At 39.9% G+C, this 14,631-nt stretch overlaps 1 protein-coding gene across 5 annotated transcripts; it reads left to right on the forward strand.

Moving 5' to 3' along the window:
• Positions 1-9: 9 nt before the first annotated feature.
• Positions 10-13,809, forward strand: hnrnpk (heterogeneous nuclear ribonucleoprotein K). 5 transcript variants are annotated; one of them, XM_078250865.1, is made up of 17 exons: positions 10-80; positions 1,387-1,460; positions 1,595-1,763; positions 2,303-2,400; positions 2,732-2,788; positions 3,757-3,800; positions 5,312-5,384; positions 5,932-6,045; positions 6,489-6,617; positions 7,006-7,337; positions 7,980-8,027; positions 9,289-9,328; positions 10,137-10,152; positions 10,627-10,659; positions 10,828-10,895; positions 11,509-11,678; positions 12,923-13,809. In XM_078250865.1, exons 3-17 carry the CDS (start codon positions 1,706-1,708, stop codon positions 12,951-12,953), a joined length of 1,311 nt encoding a protein of 436 aa, XP_078106991.1. In that variant the 5' UTR covers positions 10-80; positions 1,387-1,460; positions 1,595-1,705; the 3' UTR covers positions 12,954-13,809. The 5 variants fall into 5 exon arrangements, with proteins under 5 accessions (XP_078106991.1, XP_078106988.1, XP_078106990.1 ...); XM_078250867.1 differs by having other exon boundaries at positions 23-80; positions 1,357-1,460; XM_078250866.1 differs by having other exon boundaries at positions 60-150.
• Positions 13,810-14,631: the final 822 nt, after the last annotated feature.

Here is a 14,631-nt window from a genome sequence, read left to right on the forward strand (position 1 = left end):
GCACACTTTAGCTAAACTGGTGCATTTCCATGTTCGGTAGAGAAGGAAGGAAGGGGGAAGAGCGAGGTGTTGCACTGCAGGTTTGTGTTTTGACGGTATTTTTCCTTTTTTTCTGTGCCACATTGAGTCCAGTGTAGCTGAAGTGCACAGGTACTATAACAATAAATATGTCTTTAGCAGTCACGTTGTTTCTTATTTTGTGGCTGGTACAACGCTGCCTAATTAGCTGGCCTGGCTAGCTAACGTTAGCTCTCCTTGTGCTCAACCGACATTATGGCAACATGGCGAAATTAGCTAGCCGCTAGTTTGAGTGGCTCGGGCTGGTCTTTGTATTGATCGATTGGTCATGTTGTATAAACCCACTCGCGTTAGATAAGTGACACACGCCTTGCCTCTTATGTAACTAGTTAGCTAGCTAGCTAAGTGTTTGAAAAGAGTGTACGACCGGCATTGAATGAAATTGCTAGTTCATAACGTTACACGACGAAGCTCGGAGCTAACGCAGTGCCCTGGCTATTTAGCTAGCTTGCAACCCAGAGGTAACGTTGGCTAACGACGGAGCTTAACGTTAACCTTAGCTACTGGTCAGCTAATTAGCTTCAGTGGAGCTAAGTTAGCTCACTTTCGGTTTGGTCAATGTAAGCATATAGCTAGCAAGCTAGTATAACGATAACTGTTAATTAAACTGTATTATACTAGAGGTTGAGCTTTAACGTAATTATTGGCACGACAGTGATGGGTTTAGGGCCAAGCCGGTCAGTATAACGTTTCGTTAATATTGCGATTACCACTAACGTTATGTTGCATACAACAGTTAAGTGAATTAAATATATAATCAGACTGTAACGTTATTCATATTGTGGGTCAATTTGCTCACATACAAAAAAGTACTACATTTCTGGCGTCATGTAACGTTATTAAGTTTAACGTTACATTGCTTGAAATTGAGAATTTGCCTTGTCTGCCGGTTAAGGTGAGGTTAGCAGTAGCGTTAGCTAGCCATGTATTAACGTTATTTCGGTATCTAATGTAAATATTATTCGTACATCATTGTCTGATTAACTCATCTCTTGATTGTAGGACCTGCCGCACACTTCATTTAATCCGAAACTATGCAAAATGCAAAACAATCCGATTCGATAACTCTTGATGACAAAATCATCTTAATGATAATTGTGTCCCTTCAAATAATGCTAGTCGAAACGTTCGCTGGATAGATGGATGTTCATGAGCCTAGTTGACATGTAAAGTTAAATATGAGCGATTCAAACATAGGAATGAAATAAAATGTATATGATCATAATTGGTGTATTTCAAACTTTGCTATCACTGAGCCTTTTTCTTAAAACATTTCAGTATTTCAACTAGCCTCTCCCTCCACGACAGGTCGCAGCAGCTGTTTGGTCCTTGATTATTTAGTTCCGCCTATCAACACGCCCTTGTCCCTGTAATAAATATTGGTGAGTGCCGGTTTTCTGTCAGTTTTTCGCTCTAGTTTTTTCTCATGTCATCCCGGGTTCTCGAATAGCCGGATCTCCAGCACACAGCTTGAATTGTCTTGTTTCTTTTTTCCCCCCTTTCACAATGCTGACAGACTTCCACAGCTCACAGGGGCCAGTTTTCTGCTTCTCTCTCTCCCTGCTGCTGCTGCCACCTGTTCCCCGGACCGAGGTGCCCACCCCACCTCTTTCGCTGTCAAAAGACCATGGAGACAGAAATTGAACAGCAAGAAGATACTTCATTCGGCAACACGGAGACTAACGGTATATACATAGCTTCTTTACATATGTTATGTTAAAGCCAACAATGTAAACCAACTTCTTTACATTCATCAAAATGCACAAGTTTGACAGATTTTACAAATATATCTACATCAGAAACGCATGTTTGTTATTTAATGAAAGGATAGCAATGGCAGTGTTGGTGTAGCTGATTACTTACAGCTCAGATTTTCAAAAAAGTAGTGCAAATTATCTATAATTTAAAATCTTTCACTTGGTATTTCTTATAGAGGTTGATGTCTGAAAATGTTTGTGCAACCATTGGGGACCTAAGCCATATATGAACTGGTTTCCTCTCCCAAAGTTGTGTTAATAGAAGCATTTTCAAAATGTCTCTCTTTTCTAGTTTTGCACACAATGATCTGTGTAGATTTAGCTTTTAATATGAAAAGAGTTTAAAATACAAGTCTTATGATTCTGTTCTTCACTGCTTTCTGTGCTATTTTTGATGATTTCATTTTATCTAGTTGAGTGTTGTTTATTCATTGTTGTCAGTGTGTGTTTTTATCTCCCTATGCCAGGTAAGCGCCCTGCTGAGGATGCAGATGAGCAGAAATCATTCAAGCGCTCCAGGAACTCAGACGAGATGGTTGAGCTCCGCATCCTCCTGCAGAGCAAAGTAAATCAGCTCCCCTTTCATTTCACGTTTCATGTCGAACCCTCATGTGATAATTTGTATTTCTTTTTTGCACTCCTTCCGTAAGATTGCCAATTTCTTGTACTGCTGCCTTTTTTTTTTTATAGTTTTCTTTTTGATGCCCTAATCACATTTCTTCCTTTTTTTTTAATAATTTATGTCCCTCCTTTTATTAAGGCTATTCTTGCGGTCATTGTTTATTTCCTGATACTTGTAATATTCTCTTGCACATTGTCTAATAATTGCAGTGCTATTATTTTACATTTTCTCATTTATTTGTTTTCATTTTTGTAAATATTCTCTGTATTTTCAGAATGCAGGAGCTGTAATTGGGAAAGGTGGCAAAAACATCAAAGCCCTTCGTACAGACGTGAGTACATTTTATACATTTCATATGCCCTGAATTTTTGTTTTAGGAATTTTTATTTTGTACTATTTATTTTTCCCTCCACTGGTGTTCAGCCTCCCAAACTACCCAGCCTCCTTTTTTATAGTTTGTACATGTTTATGTGTTTTTACAAACATTGACCCTGGATAACTGTTAAAAACCCTGTTTTGGTATTTGGCAATATTTTTTTATGTGTAAACAAGGGATGTGGTTAGCTAATGCCTGTATTGATATTAGCCTCTGTTCGTTAAAACGTCTGACAAACTTTTTATTCTTATATGAACATCATGTAATTACCTCAGCTAAACTGGCCCTTGGCACAAAAGTCCAATTTCATGCCCATTTGTTTCTCCATATTGATAATTTATTGTATCATTGCTGTCGTGGCAACACTGATGCTCTTGTTGATTTAAATTGATGGGCCCAGTGCAGTGTTTATGAGGTCACCTGCAGATCCAGCTAATATATTTTATAAGTGTTAAGGCAACCTGACCAATTATTAAATCATTCAATGTCATTGCCTCTTTCTCTAGCCCTCCACAATTTGTTCTACCCCTCTTTCTAACTGTCTCTGGTCTATTCCCCAACATTGAACTTATCATGTTCTTAATATGCCATTACCCATTTTCCAATGTCACCTTTCCTCTTTTTCTCTCTTTGACAAACCAATCTCTGAGAGAATCAAATTAAAGTCACGTTTGAACAGTGTAGAGCCTGTATATTAAAAATGTATTCCTCTTCCCTCTTCCCTCTCCCTTGTTTATTATTTGACTGTTGACTTTTGCCCACTTCCTCCTCTGTTGCCCATGTTCTGGATGGCCCCTCCTGCGCCCGCCCACCTGACACCCTGGTTGGCCCTGTCCATAATCGTGCCCTGTCCCTAAATGGGCGCCTTACTTGATTGACATCTGTGCTCGAATGGCCCTGGCCCCTGTCCATGCCACGCCCAGTACAATGCCAGTGTGTCAGTCCCAGACAGCAGTGGGCCTGAGCGGTATGTCCCTAAGCTCCTCCCTCTCACTGCCTGACTACAGGTCAAACAAACAAGAAGAGATGAATAATAAATAGTCATCCTGCCTCTGTCAAGTCACTGTATTTTTAACCTACCTGTTCTTAGTATTTTAGCCTGATTCAAAATGCCTAAATTCGTTCATTTCCAAATCTGACTGTAAAAGCCATGTCAACATCCTTTTATATGCCATTTTTAAAGTCACTTCCACATTGAAACTTAGGCTTGTGTTGTCAGGGTTTTTCCACAATCTGCCACTGTCTTTTTAAATCTTTGCTATAATATGTGCAATATGTCAGTGTTTTTTATTTTATTTTTTTTTATTAATGATTATCCTTTTATCTTTCGCGTTTCCACCTCGCTCCCCCCTCAGAGTGGATATACTGGTGTTCTTGGTTTTTTATTTAGTTTCATAAGCTCACCTGCTTCTGGCACCATCCCATTTTTTTCTTGAGATGCCCTCATTATACTGATAGACTCTGATTGTTCATCCATTCTGAAACGCAAAAGGCAAGCTAGGTTTTAAGTGTTGTATGTCGTTTTTCCTTTCCTGTCTTCTGCTTCATCTGAACGTTGTTATTGACTGCTGGAGCTACTGAACGTACAGATTATCTCTCTCTGTCCCACTCATCCCTGCATTCTTTGGTGTTATGTTTGTCGCTTCTCCCATCCCCTTAAAAAGCATCAACTCCAGTGGTGCAAACTTCATTTTTCATGGTATAATCTGCTCTGTTACTCTCCTTCAGCTGTCTACCATTCTACTTTAATTTACAAACTGTGCTTAAGTTCTCTTGATCAGTAAATTCATTGTTATTATGTAAATAGGTGGGTGCAGACAACAAAATTATATTTAATATTTGTTGGCCAAATGAAGCATCAACATTTCCCCAAGCCTATTTTTTAAAGACGGCACACATTTTGATAAAAATGCTAAAAAATTAAGAGAGAGGAATCATTAGATCTCTCAATCTTCCCCGATCTTTCAAAGTTGTGCACCTTATTTGGGGTCTTTGTAGTCAAAGTCTTTGTGGTGTGCATCCACCAAACTATGCTTTCAGACTTTAGAGTTCTCTCTGGCACCTTTGGTGCCTATTCCTGCCAGATCCTCCTCAGACTTCCCCCTCCCTGTCTTGCCCCTTCAGTGGTCACCAAATGCAGTCACTTTTCTTTGGGTCCCTTTTTCATCTTGTCTACTTTCTTCCTTTCTCTGGACAAACAACTGTTTTCTTTTCATCGCATTATTTGGGGACCCACTTTTTCCAGTTACAGTGTTGAACTATCAATGACCATGAAAAGTTTAGAAAACACTGGATGTTAACAGTTTGTTTAGTTGTTAGTCTCAGTAGGGAGTTGGTTAAATGGGGTGTGACTGTTTTTTATGGCAAAAAAAGGGATGTCATGAATTCTCTAATCTGAAATGTTCCCCCCCCCCCCCTCCCCCCCCCTGGTATGCCTTGCTGGCACCCCCAACCCCACCCTCTCTGTGAATTATGAAGCATCCTGAGCATCAGTGCCGACATCGAGACAGTTGGAGAAATCCTGCTGAAGATTATCCCAACACTGGAAGAGGTGAGGACTTGTTGAACTTGTTTCTTTCTCTCCATGTCAAGTCCTGTTGAACCCAGTGAACTAAACCATTTATTTGGAAATGAAGACAATGGTGGATGTTAATGGTTGTCACCAAGCCATGTGTTGTAAATGTTCATTGTGTTGAAGACATGCTTTATAGTTCAATTGTTTTTCTTTTTGTTCTGTTTTGCAATTTGGATATTGTTTTTAACCTTTTATTCACTTATTCACAAATAAGTGGTTTAGATGGGTTAAACTGGACTGATTCAAAACCTGTGTGCTTTGTCTGAACTATATTTTGATGCTGTATAACACTGTACCTGCAGTCAATTGGTGCAAATCTTCTTCAATAAGAACTTTCAAATGAGATTTAAAGCAATATATTTTCTGTCACCGTATTGTAATATGTTCTTACTGTCATCTTCTACAGTAACGTGCCTTTTTGCTGGACGATTTAGCTATAATTATAAGTAACAAGTCTCTGGCAGGTTTGTGTTTTTCCGAGAACTAAAAAGATAAGTATTAACATGCTGTACGTTCTGCTCAGTACCAGCAGTACAATGGCATGGATTTTGACTGTGAGCTGCGCCTGCTGATCCACCAGAGCCTGGCTGGCTCAATCATTGGAGTGAAGGGAGCCAAGATCAAGGAACTCAGAGAGGTATGTTGATACAAGGGATGGGGATCAGTTTATTGCAACTAAATCGGTTTAAAGTAGTTCACCGACTGGCATGTATGAGTAATGTACAACATGGATTTTCACACAGCCTTCTGTCGCTGCCAGTTTTTCAGTTGTAACAAGAATACACTACATGAAATAGCTGGATTAAATCCAGCTGGAGGTACCCAGACAGAATATCATTTTTCTCTTGGTTATCTTTTGTTTTGTAAGGTCTGTTTATTGAATTGTTTTTTTAACTGTTCTTCTTCTGGCTCAGTCTTTTATGTGTGCCTAAAAGATGTGGAAATACCCATAAGATGACATAGTTGTGATTTGATGTTTGGAATGCTTAGGTAATTTCTTTCTACAGTAGAATTAGTCGCTGTATCACGTAGTAGCCTTCTCCTTTCCTGTGATTATCATGTGTGTTTATGTCTCTCCAGAACACAAAGACCAGCATTAAGCTGTTTCAGGAGTGTTGTCCTCAGTCGACAGACCGAGTGGTGCTGGTTGGCGGTAAAACGGAGAGGGTGGTGGAGTGTATCAAGACTATGCTGGAGCTCATCGCTGAAGTAAGTATCTTTTACTGTGGTTGAGAGGCCTTTTTTGTGATTTGTCAAGTTTTATACATTGAGAAATCGCAACAAAGCCATTCATTTAATCCTTTTTCTGATTGAAGATACCTTGATGGTTTGTAACTATAAACTGTCCTAGTGTAGGACACTTCAATGGGAAAACAAACACGTCAACAGCATGTCATGCTCTAGCAGATTTAAATTTTTTTTGGAGAGCCATCAGAACATTTAATGCCCTTTTCAGTGAGATTGTGTTTTATGTTGGGAATATTGAATTGTTGGTAATAGATGCAAAAAATCTTTCCAGCACACCTGTTCTTGTAAACTGCATTTCAAATTCCCTTTAGCAAGTGAGTTGAGTTGTTCCCCGTGTCATCCTTTTTAGGCTCCCATAAAGGGCCGTGCGCAGCCCTACGACCCTAATTTCTACGATGAAACGTATGAATATGGTGGTTTCACCGTGATGTTTGAAGAGAGGGGAGGCGGTCGCAGGCTTATGGGAGGGTTCCCCATGCGTGCGGGCAGGTCCAGTGGTGGAGACCGTGGGTTTGACCGAATGCCCTCTAGCAGAGGTGGACGGGGACCCATGCCTCCCGCCCGCCGGGAGTATGATGAGATGAGCCCCCGCCGAGGTCCTCCTCCACCCCACCCGAGTAGGGTTGGCAGGGGGAGTGGCCGTGGACGCACCATGCCCATGGGACACCCACACAGAGGAGGGTAAGAGATGAACACAATGTATCTACTCTTTTCACTGTTGCTCTTACTTTTATTTTTCTTTTAATCATGCATAAACATGAGTCCTGCCAAGGCGTGGCCATTTAATTGAGTTTGTTGGTTGGTGTCTAACTTTTTTTCCTAAAACATGTCTTAGATTAAAAAAGGGCATGTTTTCTATGCCTAATACAGATACAATCTTGTACACATTTTTTGTTTTACTGATCACTGTAGTGCTAAATGACTGCATGATCGCACTCATCAGTTTGTAGTTGAGTGTCCTTTTTACTCCTGTTAACATTTTAAATTTTAGTTGTTTATTATTTTAGAAATAGGCTCTATTCCGAGTTCCCTTTTCTAGAGCACTTGTTTCATCCTGCATCTGCATATACAAAGATTAATCCCTCTTCAAATGCTTATTTTTCATTCAGGTGCACTATGTTCACAGATTCACCAAACTTGCTTTACATCTTCTAATTCAGAGGATAAACAGTGTGGAGTATTTTGCATGTAATCCAGTGTCACACGATGCACCCCTCTGGAAACATTTGTATTCATGGTTATCATTTCATAAATTGTATGTGCTCATCACTGTATGTCTGGGTGTGTTTGTGTGTCTTTTTCCCATCTCCATCTTGCCCACAGAGAAGATCGTTACTATGACTCTTACCGTGGCTCAGACGACAGGTCAAAGTAAGTTTCTGTCCCCAAACCTTTGCCTAAACCTCCAAACTTATCTTAACAGAGATACTTTGACATTTTTTTTTATCTTCAGTCATTTTATAATGAATAATGCACTTGCCACAATATAAGGTAGGTGCTCTGTAAAGGTAATTTACTGAAGCAAATATTTGTCATTAATATCATTGGGTGGTGCTTCCTGTAGAATTGCATTTTACTCTTTGGTCTTTGTGAGAAGTATGTCATTTACTAGCGCTGACAGGCGTTCAGCATAATTTCCATTTACAAAAGTGACAAATGCTTGGCTATGATGGATTAAAATTAAGTTGTAAGTGTTGAGGTATTCCTACACACGTCCCATATTTTCCTGCCTTACTACTTAAATGTTGCAGTTTGTTGTATATGCTTGGTTACCCACTTCTTCTAATAGCTTGTGAGAAAATAACCCTGTATAAACGCTGTCCTGCTGTCATCCATCCAAACTCTAAATACTGATTATTGCCTTAAAAACATCCATTGCTTTGTCTGTAGTGCCCTAGCCTGTACAAGTCCCTTACCCTGATCCTATTCACCTGTTCACTTTTTTGGAGTACTTTGTAAGGAATGGCCATAATGTTGTATGACCTCCTCTTTTCTATGTTAATAACTTCTATCCAATCTGCTATTCACTCCCAGTTGTTCCCAGGTTGAGAGAAAGTATTTGTGGTGGTGTTTGAGGGTCATGTGCTGATGTGATGCTGATATGCGTCACTTAAGTCCTCTGCAAAACGGCATGCTTTCCCAAGCTGGCTTGTAACTAGAGAAGACATTTTTCTAATATTTACAATTGCACATTAATGCAACATTTTTTCAGACTTTTACGCGTAAAATGGGAAACTCTGCACTCCCTTAACAAGAATAATACGTTCATGACCTGGCCTTGGTTTAGTGTCAGGTGTGTCTAATTCCTTTTTATTTGAGCTCGAAAAAGCAGCAGCTCTTGGCTCTGACCATCATTCCCACCACCTGTCACTTCTCTCACCATAACACTGTCAGAGCTGTTCCTGTTACTGTGTGGGAAGATGGCTGACAAGAAATGTGTTTATACTGTAATCTTGCTCAGCGTGTGTGTGCAGTTTGACCTAGACCAGAATTTTCCTTTGGAATGCTGTCAAGATTTTTTCTAAGCGTTTCCTATTTCTTTCCACCCCCAACCCCCATCTCTCTCTCTCGCTCTATATTGCTCTCTCTTTCTCTGCCCCACTCCCTCTCTATGGCATTCTTTCGTCACCAGTGACAGAAGAGGCAGACCGGATCGCTATAGCGATAACATGGTTAGTGACCCTTTGCTAAATGCATGCAGCTCTTGTTCTAGCATCTCATTGGGCGCCAGCGTCCTTAGGCTTGCACATTAGTTGGTCCTAGCTCTAGACAATATGCTGTGAGTGTCCATTGTGTTGTAATAATAATAGTATTTTATTGACAATACAACTGTAGCTGGTCACTTGTGTGCATATGAGCACACTCATATGAGCCCTGGCCATGCATCCAAGCTAGTTTTTGCATAGTGTAAGTTATCCCACCAAATGACCATAATCACCACAACTGCAGACACCCCATAATAGTAAGCTATAATTGCCTTCTCACTGTGTACTTTTCATGGCCAGCCTGTTTTTCCTGCAAAGAGAGGGAGAATGTTGGGGGTGGCGATGGTGGGGATGGCCATGGTTGGTTGCTAGGCAATAACGCTTTGTTGACAGACTGGAAGGTCTCTCTCTCCCTCTCTCTTTCTCCCTCTCTGAGAGCTGGCAGGATACTGCCTGCCGTTGCTCAGCAACAGCTTTTTGAATTGCCTGTTGCCCTGGTGACAGCAGGAGCTGAATAGCAGGTGAAAATGGGGGCTGATGGAGATGCAAGGAGAGACGGGAAGGGGGGATGGATGGAGGGAGGGAGGGAGGGAGAGGAGGAGTCTGGCTTATTGATGAAAACTGGGTAGCTTTTAGTTGAGTCTACTCCATGGACGAGGCTGCTGCATCACCCATACATTTGTGCTTTAAATCCTCGGTCCGTTCATCTGTAGAGAGATGAAAAGAATCAACTATATCGTATGTAACCTGTTTGTGTTTCTGTTTGTTTTTACAGAGTGGAGGAGGATATGGTAAGTACCAAGCCTTGTTTTTTCTGTTGTATGAATGTGGTTTCAAGGCTGTTAATTTGTTAGTGTGCAGCCCTCGGTGTTCATTTCAACATACTGTTGTGTCAAGCATTTTGTCTGAATGTAGTGTTTTATAGTCAAAATGCCAAAAACTGTACAGTGACAATTTGGCTAAAAGGACTTTGCAGCTCACATTAGGCGTTATGGCTTGCAACAATATTGTGCTTTTTATTGAAACTCTAGTGGAATGACATTTTACTGAAACTATCTGTTTACAACAAATGTTGAAGATGGCATGCAGAGCTAATTTATATCATTCAGATATATTTTTTCATCACATCTTTTGAAAATGTATGACGAGTCACATGTTTAAGTTTTTAGTTTTGAGACGGATCATTTATTTACAAATGTCACAGTAATAACTTGTTTTAATGTTTACATTGAATCAGTGTTCTTTTTGCCTTCTCTCCTGCTTAGACAACAGTTCTTCCTGGGATAGCTACCAGTCAGGTAAGTCTCTATACTTTTCTATCAGCCCGTACGATTAGAAAAATGTGTTGAGCCATGTGCAATGCTGGCAGCCAAGTATTGATTTTTAGGGCTCAACTTACTTTCACTCGTTAGACTCCTCCTTTTTCTCCTTTGGTCATCACCTCTTCCCCCTCCCTCTTACATCAGGTGGACGTGGCTCCTATAATGACATGGGTGGCCCTGTCATCACCACACAAGTGACGATCCCTAAAGATGTGAGTAAATTACCACAACATAACATACAAACTGGCACTCCAAAGAAAGATCACCGTCCCTCACCCACTATACCCTCATGTCATAAATAAAATTCAGTCAGACTGAGTAAAAACCCTACATTGCCATATGTGATCATGTCATCTGCGCTCTCTCATTATCCTCATAAATTACATTTAGCCATGTGTGTCATAGTCCATTATTTGTGCAGCAACTGACAGGACCAGTATTCCAGAAGGGACCAATAAGTCATGTCTCTCACACATTGACTTTACACAAAACAAGGTCATAGTAGTCTTTCAGTGTTATTAACAAAATCATTTGAGATTTGTAGTATGATTCATCTTTTGACATTTATGCATGTATTTGAAACTACATTTTCTTGAAAATATCGTACATAACACATTAAGCTCCACACGTATTCCCAGTATAGTGAATGAAACTGCTACGATGTGCAGGCTGCATAGCTAAAGAGGACCCAACAACAGTATAGGCTGCCCTAACTTTGACTGACTGGGGAATTTTGTACACCCATTGCCTAAAATGTTTCTCTGCATGTTTTGTTTTTGTTTCCTCCCCACCCCTCTCATTCTCTTCACTGTACCCCACCGACAGCTGGCTGGCTCTATCATTGGTAAGGGAGGACAGCGGATTAAACAGATCCGCCATGAGTCAGGAGCCTCCATCAAGATCGATGAGCCACTGGAAGGTTCTGAGGACCGAATAATTACGATTACTGGCACCCAGGATCAGATCCAGAACGCCCAGTACCTTCTACAGAACAGGCAAGTTACTGTATTACACTTACTACCATCTTAATGGATGAAATTCTTGATTCAGCACCATAGTTGTAGTTGAACCATTTATTCCATCAAATGTGCTTATCAAACTATCTTGTCTTCTTAGAGTATAACCCTTTCGAAACCTCATTGTCGGCTCTTAACCTGGCCTCATAAAAATGTTAGTTGATGCAACACTGCTGTTTTGTAAACTCGTGCAAACTAAAAAGCCCTACAGATATTTCAAAGATGCTTTCTTACTTTACCTCTCTTTCAACCCACTGGACAACATGTACATAGTTCATAGATTTTGTTAAGATTGTAAATGCATTATTGTGTTTTTTTTTTCTTCTGAAATTGCATCCTAATGCTAGTTAACCCACTTTCTGTTGGGTTATGCGTTTCTGCCTGCTGTCTCTTCTCCACTAACCCCCTTCCTTTCTTCCCCATGCAACCTGCAACTAGTTCAAACCTTCCTCTTGCATGAAATGGCTGTGAAGGAGTAGGCAAAGTCAGTGGTACTTATTGCATTGTTTTAAAGGATCAATGTGATTGACATGTTTGTTTGACTGTCACATTTGTTCATTAAATATGATTTGGTAGAAGTAAAAAAAACAAAACAAAAAAAAACACATCTATTTACCATCAAAGCCGTTTCACTGTGAAGCAGGGAGTGGATTGATTCTTTCCCTGGCTGCTGCTGTGTGGAAGACTAGTGATTTTGTTGTTTTTAGTTAGATCAACCGACAACAAATCACAGTCTGCCAAATAGCACGGGCTCCTCCTCTTCTGTCTCCCTTGGCAACCAGTAGGCACGTATAATGCACACTACTTCCTTGTTGATGCTATCTGAGCTTAGCCCGAATGCTAATACAACTGTAGACCTGCCGCCGCTGTCTCATGAGCAGTGAAGTGTTGCCATGGTAACTAACCCTGCCTCCCTCTTCCTTCCTTCTTCCCCTCCCTCTTCAGTGTGCTGCACCTGCTTGGACACAAGGACTAACCACACCCCTTTTTTCGTCCTCTTCCTCGCTGTCCCTCAGCCACTTATTTCAAACCTTCCCCCGTCTTCCTCTTTGCCTGTCTATCTTACTCCCTGTCTGTCTCTCTTCCTGCTATGCTTCCTCATCCGTTTCCTCCCAAGACTTCATCCTCCCACAGTTTCATAGCTATATATTTACACTGTCATCGACTTGTGAATTGCAATTTTCTTGTGTATTTTATTTATTTTTCCACTCTTTTTATTTCAGTGTGAAGCAGTACTCTGGTCATTTGCTGTAGACCCAGGAGACTCAGATTGAAGCAGACTCAGATTGACCCCCCCCCCCTCCCCTCAACCTTTCTGCCCCTGTCTAACTCATCCCCTTCAGACTATAAATCTGGATTATGGGTGTCTTTTTTAATTTTATTTTTGTATTTTTTAATGAAATGTCCAACATTCCTGTGCATAAAATAAAATGTAGATGTTCTGCATTTTTAATAGTGTAGTCTAAGTTTATCAGTTACACTTTGCTTTTTTTCCTAACACTCACATCTATCAAAATATTCAATCTCCTGACAGACAAAAATAAACGTAACCTTTATTTTTTGATGGTTTTGATTTTTATGGCTTGGATGTGTATCATTGTGTCTCCAGTTTAAATTTTTTGTGTGTGCGCGCATGTCAGCGTGTGTGGGTTGGGTGTGCTTTCTCTTGTTTATATCAGTCCCTTCACACACAGTTATACCGCATTACCACTCTGTGTAACATGCAGAATGTAAGATACATTTCTTCTTCATATTGAACCTTTTTGTTTTCTAGAGATGTGGGAACTTTTACCCTTCAGAATGGATTTGGGGATGTTTAAGTTGGGATTCTTGTAAACACCAGATACAGGGACAGTCTGACTAATTCGTAAGAATATCTATAGTAGTTGTTGGATGAAATAAATCTGGATAGTTTGAGTAACTCCTCACAAATGGAAACTTGTAGCTAAACATTTGTTTTGACATTTTATTAGAGATTTGACAAATGATATTGAACTTATCTATTTTGTCTCTGCAATTTCCTGTACTCTACACTTGTTTGCTTCCCATGCTGTAGACTTCACATTGTCAAATTGTAACATGAATAAAGATGGTGCCACTTTTTACTGAACCAATTAGCATTTTTAATGAGCATGCTTATTGAAATTTCTTTTGCAAAAACATTGCAGCTGGATACGTTTTCTGTGCACAGACGGCATTTAGGCAAAAAGCTTATAAGTAATTTTTTTGGCGACCGTACATCTACCATTTCATGCATGTTATATTTAACGCTACGCCTTTTAATAATTTTCTTTATCTGTACATTATTTTCTGGATCTCAGAAAAGGGGGAAAAAATGACATCCGCATATTATGTCCAAAACCCAAAATTATTAAATATATATGACAAAGAAAATCAGCAAATGTTTAAATGAAAGCTGGAACCTGGCGGTTTTACTTTAAGAAAAAAGAAACTATTTATTATTAAAGTTGTTGACTGTCCGTTCTCGAGTCATCTTCTGTCGGTGGACTAACCAGTCTCTTGTTACATTGTGGAAACCTGACTTCATTAAACTGGTAGTAGTTAAACTTTTACGGTTACTGGATGTAGTATTGTACTTCTAAAATTAGGGCGTCAACTTTGTGTGTGTCAATTCAGTGATTTTTTTTTCTTGCATAACAAAAACGAGGCACTAGTTTAATATTGTTGTTCACTGTGTAAGTCCATGGTCACAGTTAGACTATCATGAATTTAAGACTTTGTTTGAACTTATCTTTGTAATATGTAGCACCCAATACCAGTGCTCTTCATTTCAGAAAGCTGATCCAGTCGGTCATGTTATAGCTGCAGGTGATTAGATCCATGATGAACCATGGGTTAGGTTTTATAAATAAATGATACTATCAACGTGTGTGCGTGCTTGTTTTACTATATTCGTGGGGTCCAAAAACCG

This window comes from Sander vitreus, chromosome 5, assembly GCF_031162955.1.
Source record: "Sander vitreus isolate 19-12246 chromosome 5, sanVit1, whole genome shotgun sequence".
Classification (NCBI taxonomy): Eukaryota; Metazoa; Chordata; class Actinopteri; order Perciformes; family Percidae; genus Sander; species Sander vitreus.

What these genes read in the sequence shown, in the direction of transcription:
- hnrnpk (XM_078250862.1), top strand. Translation starts at nt 30, where the DNA reads ATGTTCGGTAGAGAAGGAAGGAAGGGGGAAGAGCGAGGTGTTGCACTG. An exon ending in CTGGGATAGCTACCAGTCAG is followed by an intron (nt 10,660 to 10,827) that starts GTAAGTCTCTAT and finishes CTCTTACATCAG; the next exon opens with GTGGACGTGGCTCCTATAAT. An exon ending in AAGTGACGATCCCTAAAGAT is followed by an intron (nt 10,896 to 11,508) that starts GTGAGTAAATTA and finishes CCCCACCGACAG; the next exon opens with CTGGCTGGCTCTATCATTGG.